This window comes from Lynx rufus, unplaced genomic scaffold, assembly GCF_022079265.1.
Source record: "Lynx rufus isolate CCGP_SWC_20201006 ecotype Redwood Valley unplaced genomic scaffold, mLynRuf1.p SCAF_17, whole genome shotgun sequence".
NCBI classification, from domain to species: Eukaryota; Metazoa; Chordata; class Mammalia; order Carnivora; family Felidae; genus Lynx; species Lynx rufus.
Window position 1 is genome coordinate 3,459,145 of NW_025814831.1, and position 27,714 is coordinate 3,486,858.

Here is a 27,714-nt window from a genome sequence, read left to right on the forward strand (position 1 = left end):
AAGAATGAGGAAGTTCTCTGTTCTGATGTGGAAACTGCTCCAAGAAACAAGGTAAGGGGAAGTGTGCGTGCAGAGGCATTCGGGAGGCATCCATGAGAACCATGACCCTGACCTCGCCTCTTTAGCCTCCCCTCTCCCTCACCTCAAGAGAAGGAGAAAGCACTCACAACTGGCTGTCGGGTGGAGGCACTGAGTCTCTCTATCTCCGCCTTTATTTGTTAAATTTGTTCTGCTTTTCTCTTTCTGTCTTTGCATGGAATCATACAGTCTTCCTCTTTCTGTGACTTAGCATAATGCCCTCGAGTTTTGTCCACGTTGTAGCATATTGCAAAATAATTAAGACTGAATGATTAATTCTATTTGTAGATTTCTAAAAGTCCCGGGGCGCCTGGGTGGCTCAGTCAGTTGAGTGTCTGACTTTGGCTCGGGTCATGATCTCAAAGTTCATGAGTTTGAGCCCCGTGTTGAGCTGAGTGATTAATTCTATTTTAATTCAATGACATTCCATTTAATGTATATACTGAATTTTGCTTATCCATTCATCCATCCATGGACACTGGCTGCTTCCGCATTTTAGCTATTGTGAATACTGCTGCTCTGAACGTAAGGGTGCAAATTTCCCCCTGAGATCCTGCTTCCTCCTCCTGGTACACACCCAGAAATGGGATTGCTGGATCATATTCCATTTAATTTTTTGACGGACCACCATTCTGTTTTCCAGAGCAGCTGTGCCGTTTTGCATTCCTACCAACAGTGCCCAGGGTTCCAATTTCTCCAAATCCTCACCAACACCTGGTTTCTGTCATTTTGCCTTTGATGGTAGCCACCCTCCTGGATAGGAACTGGTATTTCACTGCAGTTGTGGTTTGCATAGTGTGAGTACCTTTTCATGTGCTTCCTGGCCATTGATGTATCTTCTTTGCAGAAATGTCTATTCAAGTCTTTTGCCCATTTTTGAACCAAATGGCTGTGTTTCATTATTATTATTATTGAGTTTTAGAAGTTTCCTACATATTGTGGCTATTAATCCTTTATCAGATCTGTGATCTGTAAATATTTTCTCCTACTCTTTGGGCTGCATTTTTATTCTGTGGATTGTGTCTTTTAATGCACACATTTTTTAAGTTTTCATGAAGTCCAATTTGTAGATATCTTATTTTGTTACCTGTTCCTTTAGTGTCACATCCAAGAAATCACTGGCAATTCCAATGTTGTACAGCTTTTTTTTTTTTTTCAACGTTTATTTATTTTTGGGACAGAGAGAGACAGAGCATGAACGGGGGAGGGGCAGAGAGAGAGGGAGACACAGAATCGGAAGCAGGCTCCAGGCTCTGAGCCATCAGCCCAGAGCCTGACGCGGGGCTCGAACTCACGGACCGTGAGGTCGTGACCTGGCTGAAGTCGGACGCTTAGCCGACTGCGCCACCCAGGCGCCCCTGTTGTACAGCTTTTGATCTATGTTTTCTTCTAGGAGTTTGATAGTTTTAGGTCTATCATTTAGGTCCTTGATCCATTTCGAGTTAGTTTTTGTATATGGTGTGAGGTAAGGGTACAAATTCAATCTTTTGCATTAGATATCCAGTTTCCCCAGCACCATTTGTTGAGAAGACTGTCTTTTCCCCCATTTAATGGTCTTGAAGCCCTTATTAAAAATCATTTGATGAGGGGTGCCTGGCTAGCTCAGTGGAAGAACAAGCAACTCTTGATCTCAGGGTTGTGAGTTTGAGCCCCACATTAGATGTAGAGGGTACTAAAAAAAAAAAAACTTAAAAAAATCATTTGATGATATATGTGAGGGTTTATATCTGAGCTCTGCGTTCTATTCCATTGGTCTTTGCCTATCTTCATGCCAAAACGACACTGTTTTGATTACTGTAGTTCTGTAGTGGTTTTGAAATCGGTAAGTGTGAGTCCTCCAGTTTTGTGCTTCTTTTTCAAAAATTTTTTGACTATTCAGTGTCCCTTGAAATTCCATGTGAATTTTAGAATGTTTTCTTTTTTCTATTTCTGCAGATAATAGAATCTGTAGATTACTTTGGGTAGTACTGACATTTTAACAATATTAAGTCTTCCAATCCATGAACATCATTGTGCTTCCATTTATTTATGTCTTCTTTAATTTATTTTGGCCAACTCTTGTAGTTTACATTGTGCAAATCTTCGACCACCACCACCACCCCTGCCACTAGTTAATTCTTAAGTGTTTTCCAATTAGGATGCCTTTTATTTCTTTTTCTTGCCAATTGATCTGGCTAGAACTTCCAATACTATGTTGAAGAAAGGTAGTGAAAATAGGCGTCCTTACTGCGTTCCTGATCTTGAAGGAAAAGCTTTCAGTCTTCCACCATTGAGTATGATGTTTGCTGTGGAGTTTTTACATATGGCTTTTATTATGTTGAGGTATTTTCCTTCTATTATCATTTTGATGAGTGTTTTACCATGAAAGGGTGATGAATTTTGCCCAACGCTTTTTCTGCATCAGTTGAGATGATCATGTTGTTTTTAAACTTCATTTGTTGCTGTGGTGTACTACACTGATTGATTTGCATTTGTCAAACCACCCTTGCATTCCAGTAATAAATCCCATTTGGTCATGTGCATGATCTTTTTAATGTGCTGCTGAATTTGGTTTGTAATATTTTGTTGAGGATGTTTGCATCAATGTTTATAAGGAATACTGGTCTGTAATTTCCTGTGGTGTCTGTCTGGCTTTGGCATCAGGGTTATGCTAGCCTCACTAAATGGGTTAGGAAGTGTTCCCTCTTCTTCAACTTTTTTTTGGAAATTTTAACAAGAGTGGTATCGGTTCTTCTTCAAATGTTTGGTAGAATTTATCAGTGAAGTCATCAGGTCCAAGACTTTTCTATGTTAGGAGATTTTTGATGACTGATACAATCTCCTTACTAGTTATTGGTCTATTCACATTTCTATTTCTTCATGACTGGGTCTTGGTAGGTTTCCTGTTTCTAGGAATTTATCCATTTCATCTAAGTTATCCAATTTTTTCCTGTACAATTGGTCATACCACTCTCTTTTAATCCTTCTTATTTCTGTAGGAATAAATAGTAATGTCTTCACTTCCATTTATGATTTTAGAAATTTGAGCCTTCTCTCTTTTTCTTCATCTATCTAGCTAACAGTTTGTCAATTTTGTTGATTTTTTTTTAAAGAACCAACTTTTAGTTTTATTGACTTTCTCTATTGCCTTTCTATTTCCTCTCTCATTTATCTCTGCTCCAATCCTTATTGTTTCCTTCTCTCTGGTACCTGGGGGTTCAGTTTGTTATTCTTTTCTTAGTTTCTTTGTTTTTTTTTAAATATTTATTTATTTATTTATTTATTTATTTATTTATTTTTGAGACAGAGAGAGAGAGAGAGAGAGCACATGCACATAACCAGGGGAGGGGCAGAGAGAGAGAGAAAGCATGCAAGCATGAGTGCACAAATCGGGGAGAGACTTACGATGAGAGAGAGAATCCCAAGCAGGCTCTGTGCTGCATAGAGCCCAATGTAGGGCTTGAACTCAAACTGTGAGATCATGACCTGAGCTGAAGTCAAGAGTCAGACACTTAGCCAACTGAGCCACCCAGGAACCCCATCTCTAGGTATTTTCTAATTTCCCTTATGATTTCTTCTTTGATCCCCTAGTTGTTTAAAAGTGTGTTATTTAATTTCCACAACGTTGTGTATTTTCTAGTTTTCCTCATCATTGATTTCTCACGTCATCCCACTATGGTTGGAGAAGATACTTTGTGTGATATTTGTCTTTTTAAATCTACTGGGACTTAATTTATGGCCTAACTTATGGTCCATCCTGGAGAAGGCCCAGGTGCACTTGAGAAGAAGGTATGTGTTGTTGTTGGGTGGGGTGCTCTGCACGTGTGTGTGTGTGTCAGATCTGCTTGGTTTATTGTGTTGTCCAGATCCTGTTTCCTTACTTATCTTCTGTCTGGTTGTTCTGTCCATTATTGGGAGTGGGGTATTGAAGCCTCTGTTATTGTAGAACTGTCTGTTTTTCAATTCTGTCAATTTTTACTATATATATATATATGTTTATTTATTTATTTTGAGAGAGAGAGAGAGAGTAGAGAGAGAGAGAGAGAGAGAGGGAGAGAGAGAGAGAATCCCAAGAAGTCTCCATGCTGCCAGCGCGGAGCCCAACACAGGGCTTGATCCCACAACCCTCGGATCATGACCTGAGCTGAAATCAAGAGTTGGACGTTGAACTGACCGAGCTACCCAGGCTCCCCTAGGTCATATATTTTGATGGTCTGTCATTAAGCGTGTAAATATTTATGATTGCTGTATCTTCTAGCCGTATTGAACTTTTTATTTATCTGTGATTCTATTTTTATTTTTTAATAAAGTTTTTTATTTGAGTAGAGTTGACACACAATGTTACATTAGTTGCAGAGGTCCCATTTAGTGACTTGACAATTTTATACACGAACCTTTTATTAACGTATAAATTAGTCTTTCTTTGTCTCTTATAAACCTGATTGATTTACAGTCTATTTTGTCTGATTGTCGGTAGAACCGTCCTGCTCTGTTTTGGTTATTATTTGCATGGACTATCTTTTTTTTAATCCCTTTTTATCCCTTGAAAAACCTGTTTATGTCTTTGGATCTCAGCTGAGGCTCTTGTGGGCCGTATATTGTTGGGTCGTGTGTTTTATCCTTTCCCCCCACCTCTGTCTTTTGATTGGACAGTTTAACCCTTTACATTTGAGGTAATGACTGATAAGAGACTCACTCTGTCAATGTGCTGTTTGTTTTCTATATGCCATGTAGCTGTTTCATCCTTCATTCTCTGCATTACTATCTTCTTTTGCGATTAGGTGATTTTTTTTTTTTTGTAGTGAAATGTTTAAATTCCTTTTGTGTATATTCCATAGCTATGTTCCTTGTGATTGCCGTAAGGATTACATTTAACGTCCTAAGGTTATAATGCCCTGATTTGAATTTATACCAGCCTAACTTCAATAACATACAGAAATGTTGCTCCTTTACAGTTCTGTCCCCACCTCTTTGGTTACTGATATCACAAAATTACATCCTTATACATTGTGGTGTCAGTCCCAGCACCGATGGTAATCCCCTCAGCTAGGAACGTCTGGGGCACTGGCCCAGACCAGTATTGCTCACAGAGAGCCCCGCAGACATCTCCCTTGAGGGGGCAAATTATATAGCTGGGCCAGCCCTGGATTTCTTATTGTGATCCCAGGATGCAGTTCAGAAAAAAAAAAATCATGAAACCTTTATTACAGGTTCTGGAGGGTACACGGCATACCCGAGGGCCAAAAAGTGAGGTCATGGGGAGACAGAGAGAGGGAGAGAGAATGTGGACCTGGGACTCTGCCTCTATCAGGGTTCCAGGGTGGGGTGTCTGGGATTTTGTGGGGTCACTCAGTATTGGCTAATTTGAAGCATAGGGGTGGGAATTAAGGTGGGGGAGGGTGGAGGTAGGGCCAATCAAGTGGTCAGCTATCTAGGTGCCCACAGTTTTCCACAAAGGACACTTCATGGGTGTAGGTGGCCTCATTCCTTATCTGGTTGCTATGCTGTGTCTTATAGCTGGCAATATATTTATTCAAAATGAGTGTCTTGGGGCGTCTGGGTGGCTCAGTTGGTTAAGCGTCCAACTCTTGATCTCAGCTCAAGTCATGATCTCACGGTTTGTGGGAGTGAGCCCCGTATTGATTGGGCTCTGTGCTGACAGCATGGAGTGTGCTTGGAATTCTCTCTCTCCTTCTGTCTCTCTACCCCTCCCCTATGCACGCTCTCTCTCTCTTTCAAAGTAAATAAATAAACTTCAAAAAATGGTGTCTTTTGAAATGAATGTCTCAGCAATCAAAAGCTTAATGCCAGGCACTTACACTTGCATTCTCAAAAACATAAACTAATAATTCTTTTAAAGACATTAGTGTCCTAAATTATGTAGAAAACAAGACTTGGAATTGCAAACCAAGTTACAGTAATACTAGCTTGTTTTAAATTGTTTTAAATCACATAGAAAATAAGCAAATGTACAGTTATAAGCCATTGTTACAACAATACTAGCTTTTAAAATTCCCCATTATTTGCCTTTATCGAGATCTTTATTTCTCCATATGTCTTCAAGTTACTGTCTGATGTATTTTCATTTCACCTTGTAGGACTCCCCTGAATATTGTATGTATGTATGTATTACTTATTTTAAAGTTTATTTATTTTGAGAGAGAGAGGCAAAGAGAGAGAGAGAATCCAAAGCAGGCTCCGCGCTGTCAGGACAGAACCCGACACGGGGCTCAATCCAATCAACCATGAGATCATGACCTGAGCCAGATCAAGAGTCGGTTGCTTAACTGACTGAGCTCCCCAGGCGCCCCCCTGGGTATTTGTTGCAGGGCGGGCCTAGTGGTCACAAAGTCTCAATTTTTGTTTATCTGGGACTGTGTTCATTTCTCTCTCACTTTTCTCAGATGCAGGATTCTTGGCTGATGATCTTCTTTTAGCTCTTTGCATAAATCAACCCACTGCCTTCTGGCCTCCAAAGTTTCTGATGCGAAATCTACTGAGATCTCGCTGAGGATCCCTCAGATGTGATGATTTCCTTCTCCCGCTGCCTTCAAGATTCTCTTTTTCTTTTGAAAGTTTGATTATAATGTGTCATGGTGTTGATCTCTTTGAGTTCATCTTACTTAAAGCTTGTTGAACCTCTTGATTGTTCATATTCATGTCTCTTATCGAATTTGGGAAGTTTTCGGCCATTAAATATTCAAATATTCTCTCTACCCCCTCTCTCTTTGTCTCTCTTTTTCTTTTCCTTCTGCAGCTCCCACGATGTGTATATCGGTCCTCTGCATACACAGGTCCCTTAGGTCCTGCCCACTTTTCTTCCACCTTTTCCATTCTGTTCCTCAGCCTTGATAATTTCTATTGTTCTATCTTCACTGATTCTTCTGGCTCAAATCTGCCTTCAAATCCCTCCAGAGATGTTTCATTTCAGTTATTGGACTTTTTAGTTCCAGAATTTCTTCTTGATTTCTATTTAGGTTTCTCTCTCTTTTTGGTATTTCCATTTTGTTCACACATCACTCTCTTGATTTTCTCCATGTCTTCCTTTAGGTCTTTGAACATCTTTAAGGTAATTGTTTGAAAGATTTTGTCTAGTAGATCTGTCATCTTGTCTTTTTCAGGGACATTTTCTGTTGATTCATTTCTTTTTTTCCTTGAATAAAGCATATTTCCTGTTTCTTTTTTTTTTAATTTTTAATGTTTATTTATTTTTGAGAGAGAGAGAGACAGAGTGATCAGGAAAAGGGCAGAGAGAGAGAGAGAGAGTGAGACACAGAATCCCAAACAGGCTCCAGGCTCTGAGCTGTCAGCACAGAGCCCAATGTGGGGCTCGAACCCATGGACCATGAGATCATGACCTGAGCCGAAGTCAGACGCTCAACTGACTGAGGCACCCAAGCGCCCCTTTACTTCCTGTTTCTTTGTATGTCTTATAATTTTTTGTTGAATGGTGGGCATTTATTTATTTATTTTAGAACCATGGACATTTAAATGTAATAATGTAGTAACTCTGGAAATCAGATTCTGCCCCTTCTCCAGGGTTTGTTCTTTGTTGTTACTGTCACATTCTCAGGTGCTGGGCATCAGGACATTGACATGAATTTTGGGGGACACAGTCCAGCCCATAAGGGCCTCTGTCCCCAATCACCCCAGTGTTTTCTCAATCGACCCACCAACAAAGTAGCTACGGTGACAGGAATGGGAGCTATTCGTGGGCTCAACAACATGGGCGTCCTCTTCCCATGCTGCTCTGGCCACTGTTGAGTGGCTTATGTGACAACAGCACAGACCAGTGCGTAGGTCTTGCCGGCATCATTCCCTGGGGAAAGCAGCCAGCCTGGTGGATTGCAGTGGAGCTCCTCCATCATGGAGGGCAACGATTCACCCTCTCTGGGATAGACGCATTCTAGACGTGGCTTTGGCTTCCTTGCCCATCACGTTGCTCCTGGAGCCACAATTCACAGACTCACAGAGCGCCTCATCCACCATCATGGTATCCACACAGCATTGCTTCTGACCGAGGAATTCGTTTCGCCGCCAGAGAAATCCAGCAGTGCGGGCTCATGGCCGAGAACTTACTGGTCCTACCACATGCCGTATCCCCCGGAAGCGGCTGGCCTGACAGAAAGGCCGAGTGACCTACTGAAGATTCAGTTATGGCGCCAGCTGGGAGACCACATTCAGGGAGGATGGGGCTCTGTTCCACAGGATTCCATATATACTTTGAATTAGAGACCATCCTATGGGCGTGTCTCCCCCCTAGACAAGTACACGGGTGCGGGGACAAAGGGATTGCTCTCCTGGCCCCGCTCCCTCAGGGGAAGCTGTGTTGCCTCCACACAGTCAGGGCAGGAGGGTCACGTCAGGAAAGCAGGGCTTCTCCGCAGCTCTTCTCGTAACTTCCGTGACCCACAGGAAAGGTTCACGGAAGGCGACCCCCTCCCCCGCACAGAAGACAGTGTAACTGGGACTCAGACCCTTCGGGCATGAAGGTCCAGGCCATCTCATCGAGTAAAGATCCCCGACTCCTGAGGCTCTGGCTGAGGGGGGAGTTCTGGGACGAGGAGGGTCCCAGAAACAGGGGCTGCGGCAGCTTTGCTTGTTCAACGCGCCTGTTCGCCCATGCTGACCGTTCCCGCTCTCCTCCCCTTGACGTTTTCCCCGTGGGTGCAACGCGTCAGAGGTTAACTGTGCAAGTGAGTCTGTAGGTAACGGGACAGCCATGGACCTGACCTGAGGAGTTACGGACACCCCCAGGGACGGGTGGTTACTCTTGGGACTGCGTCTCCGCGTCGTGGAGGGGCTTCACTTGTAGGAAGATGTATAGTGTTTGCTGGGCGCTTTCACAGAGGTTAAACGCGCGTAGAGGAGCGTGTCTGGAAACTGAGCCCCAAACTCATCTTTCATCCGTCTCTTGGGCATTCTGGAACTTTTCTGCCTTGCCCGCTGGCAGAGTGCTAAAGTTTGTCAGTAGAGGGCACTGGAGGGACGGCAACGGAGGGAGGGGGTTTTCTTCCAGATCACTCGTGCCTGTGGGCTGGCACCGGCCACACCTCCCCAGGGACTTCTTCTTCCACCACTTCCTCGCGGGGCTTTGCAGCAAGTCCCGGGCACGGCACTTGCCTGCACGTGGCGTACCTGGCATCCCAGGGAGTGGCTTTCCAGCCAGTTCTGCTGGCAGAAGACCTCAGTGAACTTCACCAAGGCTGCATCCAATGAGGCCTGACCGGATCCCAGTGCGGGTTTGGGGGGTGAGGAGACTCTTCCAGAATTGCTCCTTCCTTGGAGCTCTGCCTCCGCTCTGGGGTGGCGGCCACATGTCTGCTGTTCCTGCATTTTTAGAGTTCCCCTCACCCTCCGTAGCCAACCCCTTGTTACCCCAACCCCCTGCCACAGTCCTTCTTTAAGCGTCCCGTTCCAGTGACCGGGGGGGTTTCCTCCTCTTGGTTGGACCCTGAACCATAGAAAGACTGAGGAAATTGCTCAGCTACCAAACAGGCCGTGCGTTAAGGCAAAGGAAGGCCCGGGGTGCCTGGGTGGCTCAGTCGGTTAACCATCCGACTTTGGCTCAGGTCATGATCTCATGGTTCGTGAGTTCGAGCCCCATGTCAGACTCTGTGCTGACAGCTCAGAGCCTGTTGCGGATTCTGTGTCTCGCCGTCTCTCTGCTCCTCCCTGTCTCTCACTTTCTCTCTCTCTCTCTCTCTCTCTCTCAAAGATAAATAAACATTAAAAAATTAAAAACAAAAAAGGCAAAGGAAGTCCCATCGGAGGGCAAAGCCGGGGAGTCTAGGGCTGTGGAGGAGACCGCGCCTCGTCTCCTGCCCCTCCCCTTCTGAGTGATGTCGCCAACGGTGGCCGTCCTGTCCCTGGGCCCACCACCGAGTGTGTCCGGCAACTGACTTGTCCTCTTAGTTCACGGCGTGTGGGTCTGGAGTTGCCGACCCAAGGAACACGCGTGAGAAGCCCGTCACCATTCGGTCCCGCACGCCTGGTCCGTCTGACCCGTAACTGGAGGAGCCTGGGAGACCTGAGGACGGCCGGAGCCTGAGTTTCACGAGGGGGAGTGTAAGTACTTGTAGTCACAACACAGATTGGAGGAGATGCCACCACGCGCTCCAGTCCCTCCCATCAGAAGGGCACCTAGTCCTCCCCTTGAATCTGGACCTGGTCGAGTGACTGGCTTTGACCACGGGGACATGAGCGAACGTGACACGAGCAGAAGCTGGAAACGCACTTGTGCACCCAGGCTCGTCTTCACTTGCTACTAGAACCTTCTGGCGGTCTGTGAACAAGCCCAGGTTAGCCTCCCGGGCTAGTTGCCCCTGACAAACCCCAGGCCCTCAGGGTGTCTCTGCAGGGACAGTAACTGTCCTTAGGGAGCACCGGCCACCTGACTTCCCCGCAGTCCTCAGGTCCACTGTCGGCACCACCCACAAGAAGGCACCGCTCCTTCCACAGGCTCAGCCTTCCCGCCCGAGCTCTGGCGTCGTGATCCGTCACAAGCCCAATGCGTCCGCTCAGCCGAGGACTGTCTACTGCCCTAGGGTGAGGGACAGACGCCGGGGGGGGGGGGGGGCTAAAGCTGATCGCGCCCCCTGCCGCGGGCAAGCTTGCGGGCTCCCCCTGTCCTCCCCGCCGCTGTCCTCTGCTCACCAGCAGCGGTGTCCCTCCGTGGCACCCTCAGAGGACAGCAGCCCCCGCCCATTATCCCTTCCATGATTTCGTCAATGTTCTTGGGGGCTTCTGCACCCACCGGTTGCCTCCTGTTCCTTGAGTCCTCAACACTGCCAATGTCAGCCACACTCTCTCAAGGTCATGCCCCCGGGGGCGTCCTCACCAGCAACCGCGACACTGCCACGACCTCGATTGTAAGGGTCCTCCTCTGTGACCGGAGAGCCCTCTTCCCGTCACTCCCTTCCTTCTGTGACTCCACCCCAGCCCTTGGCTCCACCCCCCTCTGACCCAGCCTGATATCACAGCCCCTCCCACTTTCCCCCAGCCCCCAGGTCCCAGGCCATGACCTCCCCAGGGAGCCCTCCTCAACGCCATAGCTGTGCTCATCCCCTGATGCGACCGTCTGACCAAAGCCCTGTTCTCAGTTGAATCCAACTCTGGGACTCCGGGCGGGCACCTGAGTACTGAACTTGGCTGGAGGAGGTCTCAGGCTGCTGCTGAACACACTTCAGAGGGCACTTGACATTGCTGGACAGCCCTACACCTGAGACCCCAGGTCTCATTTAGTCTCCCCTCAAACCTCCAACCACGCTGGCTTGCATTTCTCAGTTAAATGTCATATATAACATGTTGATGTGTAACATGTTCATGTGGTTCAGTAATAAAAATTTTAAACGGGATATACAGTGAAATATCTGCCTCCCCATCTCCCTCCCCATCACCTCCCTGCCTCCTGCTCTCCCCTCCCCGTTTCCGGTGTGCAGACACACACCTGTGTGCTCACACACTCACAAGTAACCACTCTCATTAGTTCCTGGCGCATTCCTCCGGGCTGCCTCAATGCACACGTAGGCAAATGCAAATGAATATAATACATATGCATATGTATATGCATATGCATATACGTATGGTAGGTCGATATAATTTTCTACAGGTATCTTTTCCCACGTTTGTTTATTTGGAGGTAACATACCACAAATTGTTATGCAGTGTGCTTTTTTTCTCCTTGACATTATATATTGGAACAGTTCCACATCAGGACAGAGAGAACTTCCTTTTTCTGGCTGTATAGTACTCCATTGTTTGGTGCACTGCAATTATCTGCCTGGGGTTACTGATGGACATGTAGGGAGTTTCCAACATGGATAAGATATATTCCTGGAAGGGGGTGCCCAGGTGGCTCAGTGTGTTGGGCAACCGACTCTTGAGATCGGCTCGGGTCAAGATCCTAGGGATCGAGCCCCACGGTGGGCTCCTCACTGAGCATGGAGCCTGCTTGGGATTCTCTCTCTTTCTCTCTCTCTCTCTCTGCCCCTCCCCCCCTTTATCTTTCTCTCTCTCTCTCAAAAAAAAAAAAGATACATTGCTGGGAGGGGAATGATTGGTTCAGAGAGTTTTTGTTGACTTGACTGATATTGTCAAATGGCCCTCCATGGGGGTGTCAAATCGCCCTCCCAGAGTAGGGGGTGACAGCACCTGATGGCTGTCGGCCTCGCATGCTTTCGACAATCTTATGAGACATACTCTTTCTGCAGACCTCTCAAACTTAACCCCCCAGATGTCTCTCCTGGGGCCTCCCCACTCTCCCCTTCAGGCCTTCCTCGTTTGGGAGGTGGCACCATGGTCCATATGTCTGAGTCAGTGTCTTTTCAACGGTTCGGGGATTTGCTCGTCTCACACGCCACCCCAGGGCCAGCCCTGTCTCCCTTCACACCGCAGCCCTCACTGACAACATCATCTCTCTCCCAGGCAACCCCACACCCCTTAGGGGTCTCCTGGCCTCCCCTCGGCCCTCCAGTGTCCATGCAGCAGCCAGAGAGGTCTTTCCAAGTCCTACATCACATCAGCCCCAAGTGCCTCTTCAAAACCCTCAGTGCTTTCCTCGTACAGCTGGAGTGAACCCCAACTCCCAGGCCCAGCTAAGGTTCTCGGACATTCGCCTGCCTCTCCGGGGGGATCCGCTCCACCTCCTACCTTCACCACCCAACCCTGGAGCTCCTCCTAGAACTGGAACCCTGCCAGCACCCCGCTCCCACCCCCACCCCACGTCCTTTGCCGGGCTGCTCCCCTCCCCTGCACTGCTCTGTCGAGGACTGTGTAAGTGGCCTTGCCAAGTTTGGGGTCCCAAACCAAGTATCGCCTCCTGCGTGAGCACTCCCCCCCACCCGCTTTAATCTCTACTGAGTCACTCCCACCCATCACCCCACTGCACTTGGACCTGAACTGTTTATTTACTGGCTCTGTGTTTCTTGTGGGCCTCAGGGAATGTCGTCAGCCCTTCTGGGCGGCCTTGGCCAGCTCTCCCCGCTGCCCCGCCCCCAGCAGGGATGGGGGAGGGGTGGAGGGCCCCATCAATGCTGTGCCCCTCACTCCCCGTTCACACGGGGCCCCATGTCCATGTACAGCTGAGAGCAGGTGGCCACAGAAGGCCCCCTGTCCAGGCCGCCCCTCTGTGCCCTGAGCCTGGTGACTCACTCCACCACTAGGGTCAAATTCTTCCCTTAAGGGGATTTTCCTGCGGGATGGGGAAGTTCCTCAAGTGGAACCCTTGGTGGTAGCCAGGGCCAGCGACTTGGTCCCTTCCCCACCCCTTGTGCCTCTTCTTCCTCATTCCTCCTGGAGTTCTGCTTCCTGGAGATGGGGGGTGCAGGGGCGCATTGGGGCGGGAGGGGAGCTCCGTGCTGAGGACCCCCACCCATCCCAGCCGCAGCCAGGGTGGGCTTTTAGGTCCATCAGGTCGGCCTGGCCCAAGGGATTTGAAGTTTCCAGCTTGTCCCGGGTGCCGGTGCCATAGCTCCCCGCAGGCCCTATCCAGTGGGGGGCAGGCGCGCTGGTCCCAGGACCCCCTGCCCCTCCCACCCCGTGCTCCGTGGGAGCAGCGAGGTTCCAACCCACCCTCGATCTGCATGTTGTGGACCTGGGGCCCCAGCTCTGGGGAGTAGGATGTCCAGGGGCCACTGTCCCCCTCCCTCCTTGCTCCCCACTGAGAGGCTGGCTCCATCCCATCCCATCCCCACCTCCACAGGCCCCTCGCCCCTCCTCTGGAATTCACCCAAGGAGCCCCAGACTCCACACATGGCTCCCTTGGGGACCCTCCCTCAGCTATGTGGAATGGAGGGGACCCTGGTCCCAGGGACTCTGCCCCTCCCCAAATCCTGGGCCAGGTGAACTGGTGTCCAGGTGAGCTGGGGCCATCTCTGAAGGTAGATTGTGGGGCTCCCCTGATCACAGCTGCAGCTTTGTGAGATCGGTTCCAGAAATATAAGGGTGAGTCCCCACAGGGGCCTACGGGCGGGGGGGGCTGACATGACTGTCTGGGGTCCACTGCCTACCCCTGCATCCTCAGAAGGACAGTGGGGAGGCCAAACTGGTTTATGGTCCTCTATTTACAGGTAAGGAAACTGAGGCACGAGAGAGTGAAGTGACTGGTCATGCCCCACAGGCAGACCCTTCCAAAGCTCATGCTTATGGGTGAGAAGGGGGAGGGGCGCTGTAGGATCGGACACATTGGGGGTCTGACCCAGAGCCTGGGAGACGGGCTTTTCCCAGGCCCCCGGAGGCTAAGAAAGCCACTGCTGCTCCCCATTCCTGCTCCCCAAATAAATCACTCCAAGCCACTTCTGAAATCAGTTTTTTATATTAAGCTATAAAAATCCGGACCATGTCCTGAGTACATACATACAAAAGCAGTACTATCAAAAATAATATTAATGACATTATTGACACACACTAACTCCTACAAATGTACAAAGGCCTTTGTGCACCATTTACACAGGCCAGCTCCTGGCCACAGTACCTGGAAAGAGGGGACAAACCCCAGCTCAGTACTGTCAGAGGCACGCGGCTGAGGCGTGCCTAAGTCTGAACTGCACTGGCTGAACTGGAGGGCCTCGTGGGTGGGCAGAGGCCGGGGGGGGGGGGTGACAGAGGGGTAGGATAAGGTGCCTTACAGGGCAGGGATGCATGAAGGCTGCAGTGGGCAAAATAGTGCCCCCCCACCCCAGAGATGCCCACGTCCTGACTCCTGGAGCTGTGATTATGTCAGGGTCCACGGCCAAGGGACCTGACATAATTAAGGAATTATGGCTGCTAATCAGCTAACCTTAAAATGGGGATGATCCCAGATTATCTAGGTGGGCCAAAGGTAATCAAAAGGGTCCTTAAAGCTGGAAGACGGGAGCGGAGGCAGGAGAGAAGGTCTGAGGTCTGTGATGTGAAAAAGGTTTGACTGGCCACTGATGGCTTTCAAGATGGAAGGCAGCCACGGGCCACGATATTCAGGCAGCCTCTCAAAACTGGGAAAAGCAACGAAATCCCCTCCAGAGCCTCCAGAAGGAGCCCGCCCTGCTGGGATCTTGGTTGTAGCCCAAGAGACCTGTGTCAGACTTCTAACCTCTGGAACCGAAGGATAAGTTCCAACTGAAACTGCCACGTTTGTGGAAACGTGTTCCAGCAGCAACAGGGACACTGATACAGAGGCCAAGGGGTCAGAGGTCAGGCTTGCCCTGTCCAGACCTCAGGCTGACTTCCAGGAGGACCCATGGAGGCACCCCTGTCAGTGCATGGAGGACCCAGGAGGCCAAGGCCCCAGATAAGAGTTCATTTTTGCCTCCTTGCCTTTCCAATTCTGCCTTCGAGTCCATAGACGTGCTGAGCCCAGCTCCATGCAGCTCCCCACACTGGGTGTCCCGCCCCGAGCTGGACCGGTAAACAAATCGGGGCTTATCCGATTCTAGCTGCCCAGGGGTTTGTGCCTTAGCCAAGGCTGGGCAGAAGCAGCAGCAGTAGGCCGGAAGCCTGTCGAGGAGCCAAGAAGCGGGGGCTGGTCTGAACAGCCCCCAAGTGGGTGGCTGCCCACCAAGGGGGGTGGTGCCCGATGCTCACTGTGTGCTCACAAGCAGGTCAGGTGGCAGGAAAAGCTAACCAACTTTTATAAGCGAAAATAGGGACTTGAAGGGCTCATGTGTCCCCGTGCTGACGTCCAGGATGCTTCGGATGCTCTTGACCTCACTGCTCGATAGGTTTCCCTTGATGGCCAAGATGGCACTCAAGTGGCCTTTGCTGGCAAGGAAAGCATCCTGTCAGTCCAGTCTAGTCACCAACACCCCTGCTCACCCCTCTTTCCAGCTCCCCAGACACCTGGCCCAAGCCACAGGGCCCCGCAGCCAAGCCCCTGCCCGTGAGGGGGACTCACTCGATCCTTTGCCCGCTGTACTCCAGCAACCCTGGACATCTGTCCTTCCCTGGAGTGCACCGAACTCCTGCCCACCTCAGACCTCTGCACTGGCTGTTCCTCCTGAAATATTCTTCCCCACACTCTGGAGGTGAGCGGCTCCTTCTTACTCTTCGGGTCTCAGCTAAAATGTCACCTCCCCCAAGATTTCCCATCTCTAAAGTCAGCACCTCCTGTCATTCACAACCTTGCTTAAACAATCCTTACAGCTCGTAAGTTTATTTCTGTGCCTGATCGCTTCATTATGACTAACTCTCATCACGCTGCAACCTACACGAGGGAGGACTGAGACTGTTCTGTCTTCTACTTCGTTGCAGAAGTAACGCATATACCTAGAACAGAGTTTGGCACTAAGCAGGAGACCACTCAATAATGGGTAGATGGAGGGAGCGAGGGAGGATGGATGGGTAGATGGATGGACATGTGGGTGGGTGGGTAGATGGATAGATGGATGGATGGGGGACAGGTGGGTAGATGGATGAGGGGATGGATGGATGAGGGGATGGGTAAGTGGGTTGGTGAGTAGACGGATGGGTAGACGGATAAATGGATGGATAGGCAGATCAGTGAATGGATGGCTGAGTAGATGGATGGATGACTAGGTAGATGAATGGATAAATGGATGAATGAGTGGGTGGGGAGGTAGATGGATGGTTGGATAGGTAGACAGGTGGGTGACCAAATGGATGGATACCTCGATGGATGGGTAGATGAGTATGTTGGTGTTTGTATGGGTGGGTGGATGGATGGGTAAGTGGATGAGTGGATGGATAGGTAGGTTAGGGGGTAGATGGATGGGATGAATGGATGCATGGGTAGACGTAGACGGGTAGATGAATAGGTAGCTAAATGGATGGATGGATGAATGAGTAGGTGGAAGGTTAGACAGTTGGAGATGGGTAGAAGGGTTGATAAGCAGATGGCTGGATAGCTACACAGATGGGTAAATGAGTAGACATGTAGATGGGTGTTTGGATGGATGGATGGATGGATGGATGGATGGATGGATGGATAATTGATTGGTTGGATGACCGGATGGATGGATGGGTGGATGGGTTGATGAGTGAATGGAGGGATGGGTGGATGGGTTGATGAGTGAATGGATAAATGGATGGATGGATGGATGGATGGATGGATGAGTGTATAGATAAGTAGACAGGTAGGTGGATGGATGGAGTGAATCAGCCAGAGACTAGACTAGGCTGGACTAGGCTAAGCACTCCAACTCAAGACTGTGCAAACTTTCCCTGTCATGTCAGAGGACTCACCCTAGAGAAAAAACTGTCCTAGTTCACCAGACCTTCAGGCAGCGGGGGGCTGCACCTCCACTCTGAGGATCCCTAGGATGACCTCAGTGGTGGACCCCAGCTTCACTCCTGACTTGCCACGACCTCTAGCAGGTCCCTAGTCCCTCTGGTCTCAGTTTCCCCTCTGAGGGCAGTATCATATTAGGCTAGAACCATGGACCGTGGAGCCAGGCTACCTGGCTTTGCCATCTTGGCTTTACCACTGACCAGCTGTGTCACCTTAGACAAGTTCCTTAAGCTCAGACCTCACCAGCATCATAAGGTGGTCAGTGAGCTTCAGACGCATGAGCTGCTGTAAAGGTCCTGGCAGCGTCGGGTACACAGTCAGCCCTCAGCACAGGCTAACTGCTGGGACTGCATCCTCAAGGCCAGTATCTGAGCTCTACCAGCCCTGCAGGGACCGACTCCGGCCCTACCAGGCTCCGGCCGGGTCCAGCAGGGCCATGCTGACTGCCCAGGTCCCGTGGCGCCCTTGTTTCTCACCTGAAGTCAGGGTACCAGGTCGCATAAGTGGCCACCTCGATCTTGATGGCACTGGGGTCTTGCAGGCGAATGATCTCAGCAAGCTTGGGGAGGGCGTGATGCAGCCAGGTCGCTGGGGAGCCCTGCAGGCACAGGTGTGGTTGGAGGTAGGCTGCCCCTTCCCCAAAAGGCACCCAAGGGCTCAGAGAAGTTCAGGTCAGAACCGATCGGGTTTGGAGTGGCCTGGGGTCGTGCCTGGCCCTGAAGGGACTTGGGGGGAGGGGCCGCCCATCCCAGTGGCGCTTGGGAAGGGTAGACAGGAGCTTACATTCTGAGTGCAGAAACGCTGGATGAGCTCGGCATTGGCCAGGATGTGACCCGCCAGTTGCTGCTGCTGCTCCGCGGACTTGAGGACCAGGCTCCGCTTGCTGAGGCGGACGATGTACTCCTTCACCAGGTGCAGGTGTACAACCTCCATGAGCTCCTGGGAGGCGAGCGGGGTGGGGGGGGGGGGACGCGTGAGCCATCACCGCTGGGGAGCTCACCGCCTTCCCTCGAAGCCTTGAAGCCAGGAGTCCGGGGAGGGCCAGAGGCCAAGCAAAAGAGTGGTACGTGTGCATGTGTGTGCGTGCGTGTGTTTTCTGAGTATGTATGTGCACGATAGCGTGTGTCCAGACTGTCCCTCCCGCCCCTCCCCGCCGGGCCCAGTCATCAGCCCGGCACCTCCTCACCTCCCGGAAACAGTCATGCAGTTCCGAAAACTCAGGCAGCCTCTCGCCCACGGTGGAGATGATTTCCTCCAGGGTCTGCGCGGGGGCGGCCCAGCGGGTCTGTGTAAACCTCTTAAACAGCGGCTGTGACAGGAGAGAGGCAGGATGTCTGGTCACGCCCTCCAGAGGAAGGGCCACCAGCCGCAGACACACGCACGCGGACACACAGGGCCCAGTGCAGGGGCAAGGGGGTCTCGAGGACTCCCCAGGGAACTTAAGTCCCCGTTCACAGACGGGAAGTGGAGACAGGCTCCGTGTACCCTTCTCCAAGGTCAACCAGCTGCAGCCCTGGAGCCAGGACAACCATCTGTCTGCCTTGGGGCCTTTTCCACCGTCCCCTCTGAAATAAATAAATTCCTGCATAAACAAGGGTTTGTGCTTGGCTGAGCCTCTAAAGACCTGTGCCAAGTCACCCAGGGTCACTGCCCGGCCTTCACCACTGGCTGGCCACTCACGGCCGCCTGTCCTGAGCAGCAGGGACAAGGCGGGCTCCCACAGAAAGCAGGCAGGGAACCCTCCTCTTCATTTCCAGGGACCCCTGCCTCGCCCTCTGCTACGGGAGCCAAGGGCTTTCTGCGTATTTTTTGGCCCAGAACAGATGAGGCAGTGGCCATCAAAGGCTCTGGGCATCACAGCTGGGAGTCGGGCATGGGGACACGGCATGGGCGGGTAGGTCTGGGGGAGCTGCAGAAAAAGCGTGCAGGCTCAGGACGGGGTCTTGATGTGGGAAGGGGCACTAAAGCTCCCAGCCCTGGGCAACCCCTCTGAGGCCAAGCCCGGGCTGAAGTGGTGGGGACGAGGTCAAAGCCCTCCATGGCCCCCATCGCCTGGGCAGCACGGGCCTCAACAGCTGGCCGCACAAGTGCCAGGCACTGGCTTCTGCCCTTCCTCCCCTCCCGGGCCCCCTCCGTCCCCCCCTCCAACGCTAAGCTCAGCGTGCATCCCAGGGCGGGGGGCTCCCTCTACCTTCAGGTCCCCGAACAGGCTCTGGAGCAGGGTGTCAAAGCCGTGACTCTTGAGCTCACTCAGGGGGCCCAGCAGGTGGCCGGGGAGGTCTTGTGTCTGCCATTTCTGCTGCATGGCTGTCCTGGAAGGACAGGGATGGAGGCAGAGAGGTCAACCTACAGCCCCATACCCAGAGAGCCCAATGCCCTCGGCAAATCTTCCTAAACCACCTTTTCACTTTAGAACCTTCCGTGACTCCCCATTCCCTGTGGAAGCAAGTCCAAGTCAACCCATCTCTGCGCCCCAGGCAGCACCCAGCCCTTCTCAGCCCCTGGAAACACCTGCACCACATGCTCTTAACCCACATCTGCTTCACAGATGTAACCACTGCGCCTACTTCACGAGGGTGTCATGCGAATAAAATAAGAAATAAATCCTCCGCAGGAGTGCTGGCCCACCAGCACTTGATAAACGTTGCTGCCGCTGCCCCTACAGACCCCGATCGACTCACGGGCCATGCTCGTTCGAATTCCACATCTTCGCTTATGCTGCACCCCCCACCCCCTCCCGAACCCCGCACCTCCTCTCCCCCTTCCAGCTGCCCTTCCCTCCAATAGGCTGGCAGGCCCAGTGATTCCCGCTCCCACAAACCCCTCCTAGCGCCCTTACCGGAAGGACAGGCAGTTGTTGATATTGGCAATGACATTGGCCCTGTAATTTCTCAGCTGCTTGCCTCTCTCCAGAAATTCATCAAAGGCTCGCTGGTAGCTGTTGAAACCGGAAGGGGCACATGCCGGACCCGCACAAACACCCGGACAATGGCAGCCTCCGGCCAGCCCAGCCGCCTCCCTGGGTCTACAGAGTGCTCTTCCGGTTGACAGGCTCCCTGCAGTCCAGGGAGGGGCTGCTGGCCCCCGAGCATCACGGAACGGGCTTCACACGCTAAAGCCAGTGGGGTCAAGGCTCCCGCTGCCCCGACTCCTCCCTCCAGATCCCTCTATAGCTGGAGGACTGGAGAGGGGGTGAGGGGTGGGGAGGGAGCAGCCAAGAGAAATGCAGGGCTGGAGACCCGGCGCGCCACCAGAAGGGAAGCCAGCAGCCTCATGGGGGGGGGGGCCTCTTTGCAGCTGGAGGCTGCACTGCTGAGAGCTTTTTGCTGAGTGGGAGGGGGTGGGTGGTCAGATCACCTGAGGCACTCAGGGGTCCCAGGAGAGGTGTGGGGGCAGAAAGGACTCCTGCTTATAGTGACAGACACCCCAGAGGCAGGAAAGGGATACCCACCTGGGCCACAAGGGAGGGGGGACGGCTCTGAGAGGAGTGGCTAGGCAGACCCCCCCCCCCCCCACACCGCACACACCCACCTCCTCAGGAATGTGGCCAGCTCCAGGAGCAGCATCTGCTTTATCTGCGTGCCCAGGTCAAGGGTGATGCTCTCGGCCTTGGCCTGGCCCTGGGAGACAATCTGCAGGGGTGAGGGGAGAGCTGAGCAAGAGCCCACCTGGACCAGGACCGGGGAACATGCGGGAACAAGGGGCGGATGGTGCTCGGAGTGGACACGTGCGTGTGCACACGCAGGGATCCCATGGGCGTGGGCCCCGCACGGTGCACGGCTTCTCGCACGCAGCCTGTACGAGAGCACGAGGCACCGGCTGTGCTACCTGGATGATGTCAATGGCCAGCTCGCTGTGGCAGTGGCTGTCCAGCCTCTGGGGAGCCACATCCCGGGCCCAGCGCTGACACTCTAGCTCCAGGGCACGGGCCATCAACTCCTTCACACTGGTCTGCGGGGAGGAGAGGCAGGTTAGGGTAGCACGGAGCCCATCACCCTGCCCACGTGGAAGAGTCCCTGTCAAGCTCCTTGCCTGCGTCCTGTCTCCGAACCTCCCCTAGCTTCCTTCCTGCCCCCCCCCCCCCGCCGCCCCCGCCCTGGCGCTGGACTCACCATCTCATTGGACAGGAACGTGGCCTCCAGCAGCCGGATCTGCCTGGGGGGCAGGAGGCTCCCAAGGTTGAGTCTCTGCAGCTCCCCGGCCAGCTTCGGACTGTTGATGATGTCACTGCAGGCAAAGGGGGGCCAGCGTGAGGAAGCCTGCACCCCCTCGGCGCCTCGCCCGAGCGAGAGCCCGCCTTCGCAGCCTCAGTCCCTGGCGGGCCCAGAACTCGATCGCCCTCCCCCATCCCTGCTTCTCCGTCTCTGTCTGCCCAGTTTGGCTCAGGTCAGAAGCCCGCCTGATGCCCGGCCTCTACCAGCTCTCCCCCGGGTCGTGGCAGAGGCCTCCTCTCCAGCCTCCTGGCTCCCACCCTCGTCCCCAGCAATCCCTCCCTCCTCCAGCCGGCAGGCGGAACTGCCTCTCGAACCCAACTCCGGCCTCCTCCCTGCCACAAGGCCTCCGTCTCATACAGATAAAACCCGGCTCCTTTGGCGGCAGCTGTGAGACAAGCCACTCGCTCTCGGCCGCGCCCCGACCTCATCCCCTCACTGCTGGCCTCAGGCGTCCTGCCAGCCCTATTCCACCACCCCCAGGTTGGCCCTGCTGCCCCCGGAGGGTGGGTCAGTCCCGGCCGGAAGGGCTGCCCCACCCCAGCTACTCCACTCATTCTGTGGCGCCTGTGTGGGACCCCGGGTCCCCAGGGACTGCCCAGCCCTGGCACTTCCTCAGAGGCCTTTATCCGCCTGGACGCTTGCCCCTCTCCCCGGTCTGGATGTGGCTGCGTCCCTCTGCTCCCTGCATTCTGGCCACTCTGGCCACAAAGGCCCCGACGGCACCTCCTGAGACTCCCTCTCCCCACGGCTCCACTCGGCTGGCCTCACTTTCCTGCTGCGCCGACCCCAGTGGGCCCCAGGCCAAAAGCCCCGAGGTCACTGGGACAGGAAGGCTGAGGTGCAAGTGCCCAGCGTTTCCTGGTGAGTTAGGATAAGCAAGAAGAAACTGGCTCACGACCGGCCTGTCTCTCCCACAGCTCCTGCCCTATGCCAATCTCCCTGCACCCTGCTGCCTCGCCCACTGCCCCCGCAGGGCCCTTCCTCTCGCCCCCCGCTGGAGGCCGACCCACCGGCACCAGCTGAGACCCCTGGCCACCCAGATTTATCTCCGAGACCCTCAGACACTGCTCACGCTGTCTATACCTCCAGGCTTCCTGCAGGCTTCACACTGGTGACCAGGGTCAAGCCCCCATAGGAGCCCCCGGCATTCCGTGCCCTGGACCTTTCCACACGGCGCTGCCAGTCTTTCCTCACCCTGCTTGTACAAATGACAGATGCGCTCAGGGCCCCGCGGAGTCTGGGTCAATCAGAGGAGACCCGAGACACCCCGAGGCACTCTGTTAGCAGAGCCAGCCTCCCACCCAGGGAGCCCTGGGCCTCAGTGGCCAGAACCCAGCTCTGCAGTGGGCTCACGGGGTGACCCGGCTCGATGGCCACACAGCCCTGCTGCACCCCCGGGAGTGCCCCATAGCCTGCTGGGTAAATCCAAACACTGGCAAGCTCTGCACCGCTGCCGGAACGTGTCAGGGCTCAGCCTCTGGGCGGTGGAAGATGACTCCTTTTGCGGGGACATCATTCTCCAGTTTCTTCCAGGCCTGCCGTGTCCGCTCCCCTGCCTGCCTCTCTTACTTCCGGCCACGGGCAGAATTTGGTTCCCCCTCCCTTCCCTCCTCTTCCTCCTCCTCCACCACCTCCTGGACGGCTTCCTCAAGTGACTCAGGCTGGTCAGGGCCCCTGCTCCTGGTTCCCACGGTCCCTGGTCTCCTCTGCCACCGCCCTCCCTGCCCTGGATGGTCACCACCTGGCCCCCTCCTCAGGATGGGAGCTCAGGAACGAACGACGAAGTCCCTGCCGTCCTCGGCGGCTCAGCTTCCCCAGCTGTGGAAGGTGGCCGAAGCCAGGAAACGAAGGGTTCCGAGCGCAAAGCAGCGCGGGCCCTGCTCCTTTGAGTCTCCGGGGCCAGACAGACGGCAGAGACTCGCCGAGCACCGCTCCCAGCGCGGCCTCCTCACTCACTTGGGGTAGAGGTTCTGCACCCAGACCAGCAGCATGTAGGTGTCGCGCTCGCACAGCTCGAACTGCGCCATGGCCGCCAGCTGGGCCGCGAAGTGCCGGTGGTAGCTCTCGGCGTAGGCGGCCACCACGTCCAGCTCGGCGGGGAACAGCGGCTTCAGTCGCTCCACCACGGCCTCCAGGTCCTCCTTCATGGTGCGGCCCATGTGCAGAAAGGTGCGCTCGGCCTCCGAGAGGCCCTCGGCGCCCGCGGCGGGCCGGCGGCCCAGGCGCTCCTCGGCCGCCTCCTCCACGCCGCGCCGCCACAGCTGCAGCCAGCGCCGGGGCCGCGCGGACACCAGCGCCCCGGAGCCCCCGGCCGCCGCCGCCGCCGCCGTCGCCGCCCGGCGGTCCTCGCGCTCCTGCTCCGTCAGCACCGCCAGCGCCTGGCGCAGCCGCTCGGGCGCCGCGTCCAGCGGCCGCAGCAGCAGGCCGAGCACCTGGCGGCGCAGCAGCGCGTACAGCGCCTCCACCTTGCTCTGGCGCCGCACCAGCTCCTCCGCGCTCTCGCCGCCCGCCGCCGCCGCCGCCTGCAGCTCGCGCTCCAGCACCAGCAGCGGCCGCGCCGCCTCCAGCCGCCCGCGCTCCAGGTCCGCCTTGAGCTCCTCCGCTGCGGGGCCGGGGACACGCCGTCAGCGGGCGCCCGGGAGGGGGCGTCGCGCGCCCCGGGCCCGGGCGGAAGCGGGTCGGCCTCCTCCCGGCGCGGCGGGGCCAGTCTCTCCCGCGCTCGCGCCCCGCTCGCCGGCATGCGCCCCAGCCCTGCCCGGGGCGCCCCCGCCGGCTCCGATCCCGGGTACCCACGCCGCCCGGGGCCCCGGGCCTACCTGTGGGCAGCGGGCCGCTCAGCTCAGGCTGGGACTCGGGCTGGCCCTCTGGCTCTGCTGAGCTGGGCTGACCCTTCTTCTTCCTTCCTTTGGTGAAGACGCTGAACACGTTGGCCAGTCCTTTTGGCCTCTTCTTCTTCTTCTTCTTGGTAGCCTCCTCCTCCTCCCTGTCCGGGGCTCCCTTGGCCTCCTGGGGTGGCACCAGGTCCTCAGAAGAGGCCTCTGACATGGAGGCCTCTGATTCCACCTCTGAGGCGGGGGGCAACTTCTGGGAGCTTCCGGGGAGGTCGGGAACCCCTGGGACAGTCTGCTGGCCGGGGAGGCCTTGGAAGAAGGTCATCATCTTCAGCATCACCCCGACTCGGGCCTGCAGACGGGCAACAGGCGAGGGGAGAGGGAAGGTAAGAGCGGCTGCAGCAGACAGGCCCCAGCACACATCCGCACGGGCAGCCGTGAGCCTGCTTGGCCTGTTTTCACCGTGTGACCTTCCGGGTCTGGTGATCCCGGCCCAGAGCGGCACGAACAATTCAGCTCCCTCCCCGGACACCAGTTTCTCAGCACCTATGGTTTCTCTTCCAGGACTGCCCAGTCCCTCCCGAGATCACCAGAGGCAGGGAGGAATCTGGGCATGTCGGGTGTCCCAGGCAGAGGGGGCCTTCACTTCATTTCGGCAAATCCTCCTGGGCCAGGGGAAAGGACCGGCGGGTGCGAGTGCCGTCCTGCATCCCGTGAGACCCTGGGAGAGGAGGCAGAGCCCGGGCTGCTGTGCCTCTGCACAGAGCAAGAACTGGGGTCCACAAGGGTCACGGCACCAGCGGCCGCTCCATCTTGCCTGCTTCTTCTTGTCTGTGTGGAGTCCCAGAGAGATGCTCTGGGCAGAAACATGGCTGCCGCTCCTGCTGGGACCATGAGGGGAGCAGGGCCCCACCCGCCATCCTGGCTTTGGGGCTCAGGTCTGGAAAGCGTGGCGCCCCCCAAACTTCCAGGGGTGGGAAGGGACCAGAGAGAGGCTTTCACACGCCGGCAGAGGCCAGGGGCCCGACGAGGCACCGAGCTATCTGAGGTCACCCAGCAACTCAGACCAGAAGCCAGGCTTCCTGGCTCTTGCTTTACCCCGCCGGTCCCAAACTTGGTGACATTGTCACCACAAAAGCCTCCACTTCCCACGCCCTCCCCAGGTGCCCATCACGCCTCTTCCTCATTCCCTTAAAGGAGGGGATTTATCGTCCTCATCACACAGAACTGACTCGGGGAAATGTGCCTGCGGCCGACAGCCCGGGCCTGGAACTCAGATCACCTGGTGCCGCGTCCTCCTGCCTCCCTGTCCCCCACCGCCTCGCAGGCTGCATTCAGAGAGGCAGGACCCCCTTGTGCCCAGCACCACCCCCCGCCAGCACCGTAACCATTATCAGAGCAAGGCCGGTGGAGGGGAACATGGCTGAGCCCAGGAGAGGGGAGCAAGGCAGGGCTGGGAATGGGGAGCAGATAGGATCAGGCCTCCCTGATGACTGGGGCGATCCACCACCCTGGTGCCTGCCCCACCACCCAAGAGCAAACACGACAAGTTGTGACTCATGGAACACGATGACTTTGATTCACCTCTGCGGCAACTCCGCAAGGCAGATGGAATGATCCATCGTGCAGGAGAAATTGAGGCGAGGAGGGGTGTGGGAGATGCTTGCCACAAGCCCACAGCAGGCATGGATCAGGGCTGTCAGACCCTTTTCACAGCCCCTGCTGCATCCCCAGCAGCCCAACTACCCCCCGCCCCACACCCCTCCAGGGCCTCATCACAAACCCCTGAGTTTGGCCACAGCCGCTTGGGGGGCAGATGGCCTGAGTTTCTCCCAAGTGGCTTCACCAAGTGCCCTCAGCAGAGCCCAACACCGCTGGACCTCAGCTGTCTCCCTGTGCCATTTGGGCTGAGGCTTCCGCACCAGGACCAAGCAGGGGGCGCTCCGGGGAGCCCCAAAGCCAAGGCGCAAGGCCGCCAGGCTCTCCCGCCCTTCCCACCCACTGCCCCAGCCCTCTCCCAATCCGTCCCGTTGTCACACTGCACACCCTCAGGAGCTGGTCTGGCCAGCAGGCCGGGGCTACTGGGCACCACCCTGAGTGGCCAGGCCCCACTTCTGCCCTCCCTTCCTTGTCCCACACCTCCTCGGTCCCCACACATGCTAGGCTCTATCTGGCCTCCAGACTGGCTCCTGCGGGTCCCCACACGACATCGCTGCCTCCTTGCCTCTATGACACAAAATCTTTCTCACCCCTTGAGGTCCTGCAGCAGCCCCCTTGGCTGGGTCCCGGGACTTGATTTTCAGAGGCGGCTGGTGCAGTGGAAAGTTAACGGGCTAGGGGATCAGCTGTACCACTCACTAGCATGTGGGCCTTCATCGGCCTCAGTTTCCCCATCTGTGAAATGAAGATGACGACCCCCACCTCACAGGGCTGCTGAAGGAAGTGGCAAAACCCCACCGCCATGTGCTGGCCCCCAGCCAGCCTTTGTAAGGAAGGGGAGGTTGTCGTGTGTCCCCTTGTCTGTGAAGCCAACCTCAGCATTGGGGTAGAGCGGAGGAGGGCAGGAAAGGCGTCCCTTCAAGCCTGGGCTCTAGGCTAGGCACGCTGACACAAGGGACCGGCTCAGTCATATCATGTGACCACAGCCTGTGGCCCAGCAGCAACCCCCCCCCCACCCCATCCCGGCCTCCCAGCTTCTTCTCAGGCACCGCACATCCCTTTACCTCCTTTCTGGGTCAGGGCTGAGGCCCACGGTTTCTCACAGCCTCTGTCCCTGGCTCCTCTGTCCTGGCCCAGAGACGGAGGGCACAGCCATCCCCCCGAGTGAGGACGCCCAGACCCAGGCAGGCAGAGTGACTTGGCCTAGGTCACACAAGCCCGCCAGCCCCACCGCCTTCAGCCTCCCTACTGCAGAAGGACCAGAGGCCCCTGCGCCTTGCCCCCACACTCCTCCCCCCTGCCTCTTGCAGGACGGAGCTCTTGGCTGGGGGCACCAAATCCGGGCCCCCTGCACCCTGACGCGCCACCGCTCAGCGCAGGGGCCTCAGTTTCCCTAGGAGTGGGGCCGCCGGAGGCCTGGGGCCCTCGGAGCCTTCTGCCCCCTCGGTCCGGACGTGCCCTGGCCGCTCCGTCGGGGGGGGGATCGGCCGGGAACCCGGGGCGGAGGCGGGCGGGCAGCCGCGCGGAGCGGCGGGGGACAGACGCTGCGCGGGTGGAGGTCACTTACTGTGTCCGGGCCGGGCCGCCGCTGTCCCCGCAGAGCCCGGCGCCGCCTGAAATAGTCGCAGACCCCGCCCCCGCCCGCCCTCCTGCCCCGCCCGCGGCAGGCGCGGAAACCCCGCGGGCGGGGGCCCGGCCCGAGTGTCCCCGAGTCCCGAGCCCCGCGCGC

The 27,714-nt window shown here is 55.2% G+C and overlaps 1 protein-coding gene across 2 annotated transcripts; it reads right to left on the minus strand.

The window, feature by feature from the left end:
* Positions 1-14,355: 14,355 nt before the first annotated feature.
* Positions 14,356-27,561, minus strand: TNFAIP2 (TNF alpha induced protein 2). 2 transcript variants are annotated; one of them, XM_047080033.1, is made up of 12 exons: positions 27,553-27,561; positions 24,312-24,678; positions 23,452-24,097; positions 21,394-21,508; positions 21,110-21,232; positions 20,813-20,913; positions 20,121-20,219; positions 19,473-19,593; positions 18,468-18,590; positions 18,065-18,220; positions 17,758-17,879; positions 14,356-15,795 (listed from the first exon to the last, which is right to left on the minus strand). In XM_047080033.1, exons 2-12 carry the CDS (start codon positions 24,661-24,663, stop codon positions 15,654-15,656), a joined length of 2,100 nt encoding a protein of 699 aa, XP_046935989.1. In that variant the 5' UTR covers positions 24,664-24,678; positions 27,553-27,561; the 3' UTR covers positions 14,356-15,653. The 2 variants fall into 2 exon arrangements, with proteins under 2 accessions (XP_046935989.1, XP_046935990.1); XM_047080034.1 differs by lacking the exon at positions 27,553-27,561 and adding an exon at positions 26,576-26,901.
* Positions 27,562-27,714: the final 153 nt, after the last annotated feature.

What these genes read in the sequence shown, in the direction of transcription:
- TNFAIP2 (XM_047080033.1), bottom strand. Translation starts at nt 24,663, where the DNA reads ATGCTGAAGATGATGACCTTCTTCCAAGGCCTCCCCGGCCAGCAGACT. An exon ending in AGCGTTTCTGCACTCAGAAT is followed by an intron (nt 17,880 to 18,064) that starts GTAAGCTCCTGT and finishes CTGTGCCTGCAG; the next exon opens with GGCTCCCCAGCGACCTGGCT. An exon ending in ACCTGGTACCCTGACTTCAG is followed by an intron (nt 15,796 to 17,757) that starts GTGAGAAACAAG and finishes TTTCCTTGCCAG; the next exon opens with CAAAGGCCACTTGAGTGCCA.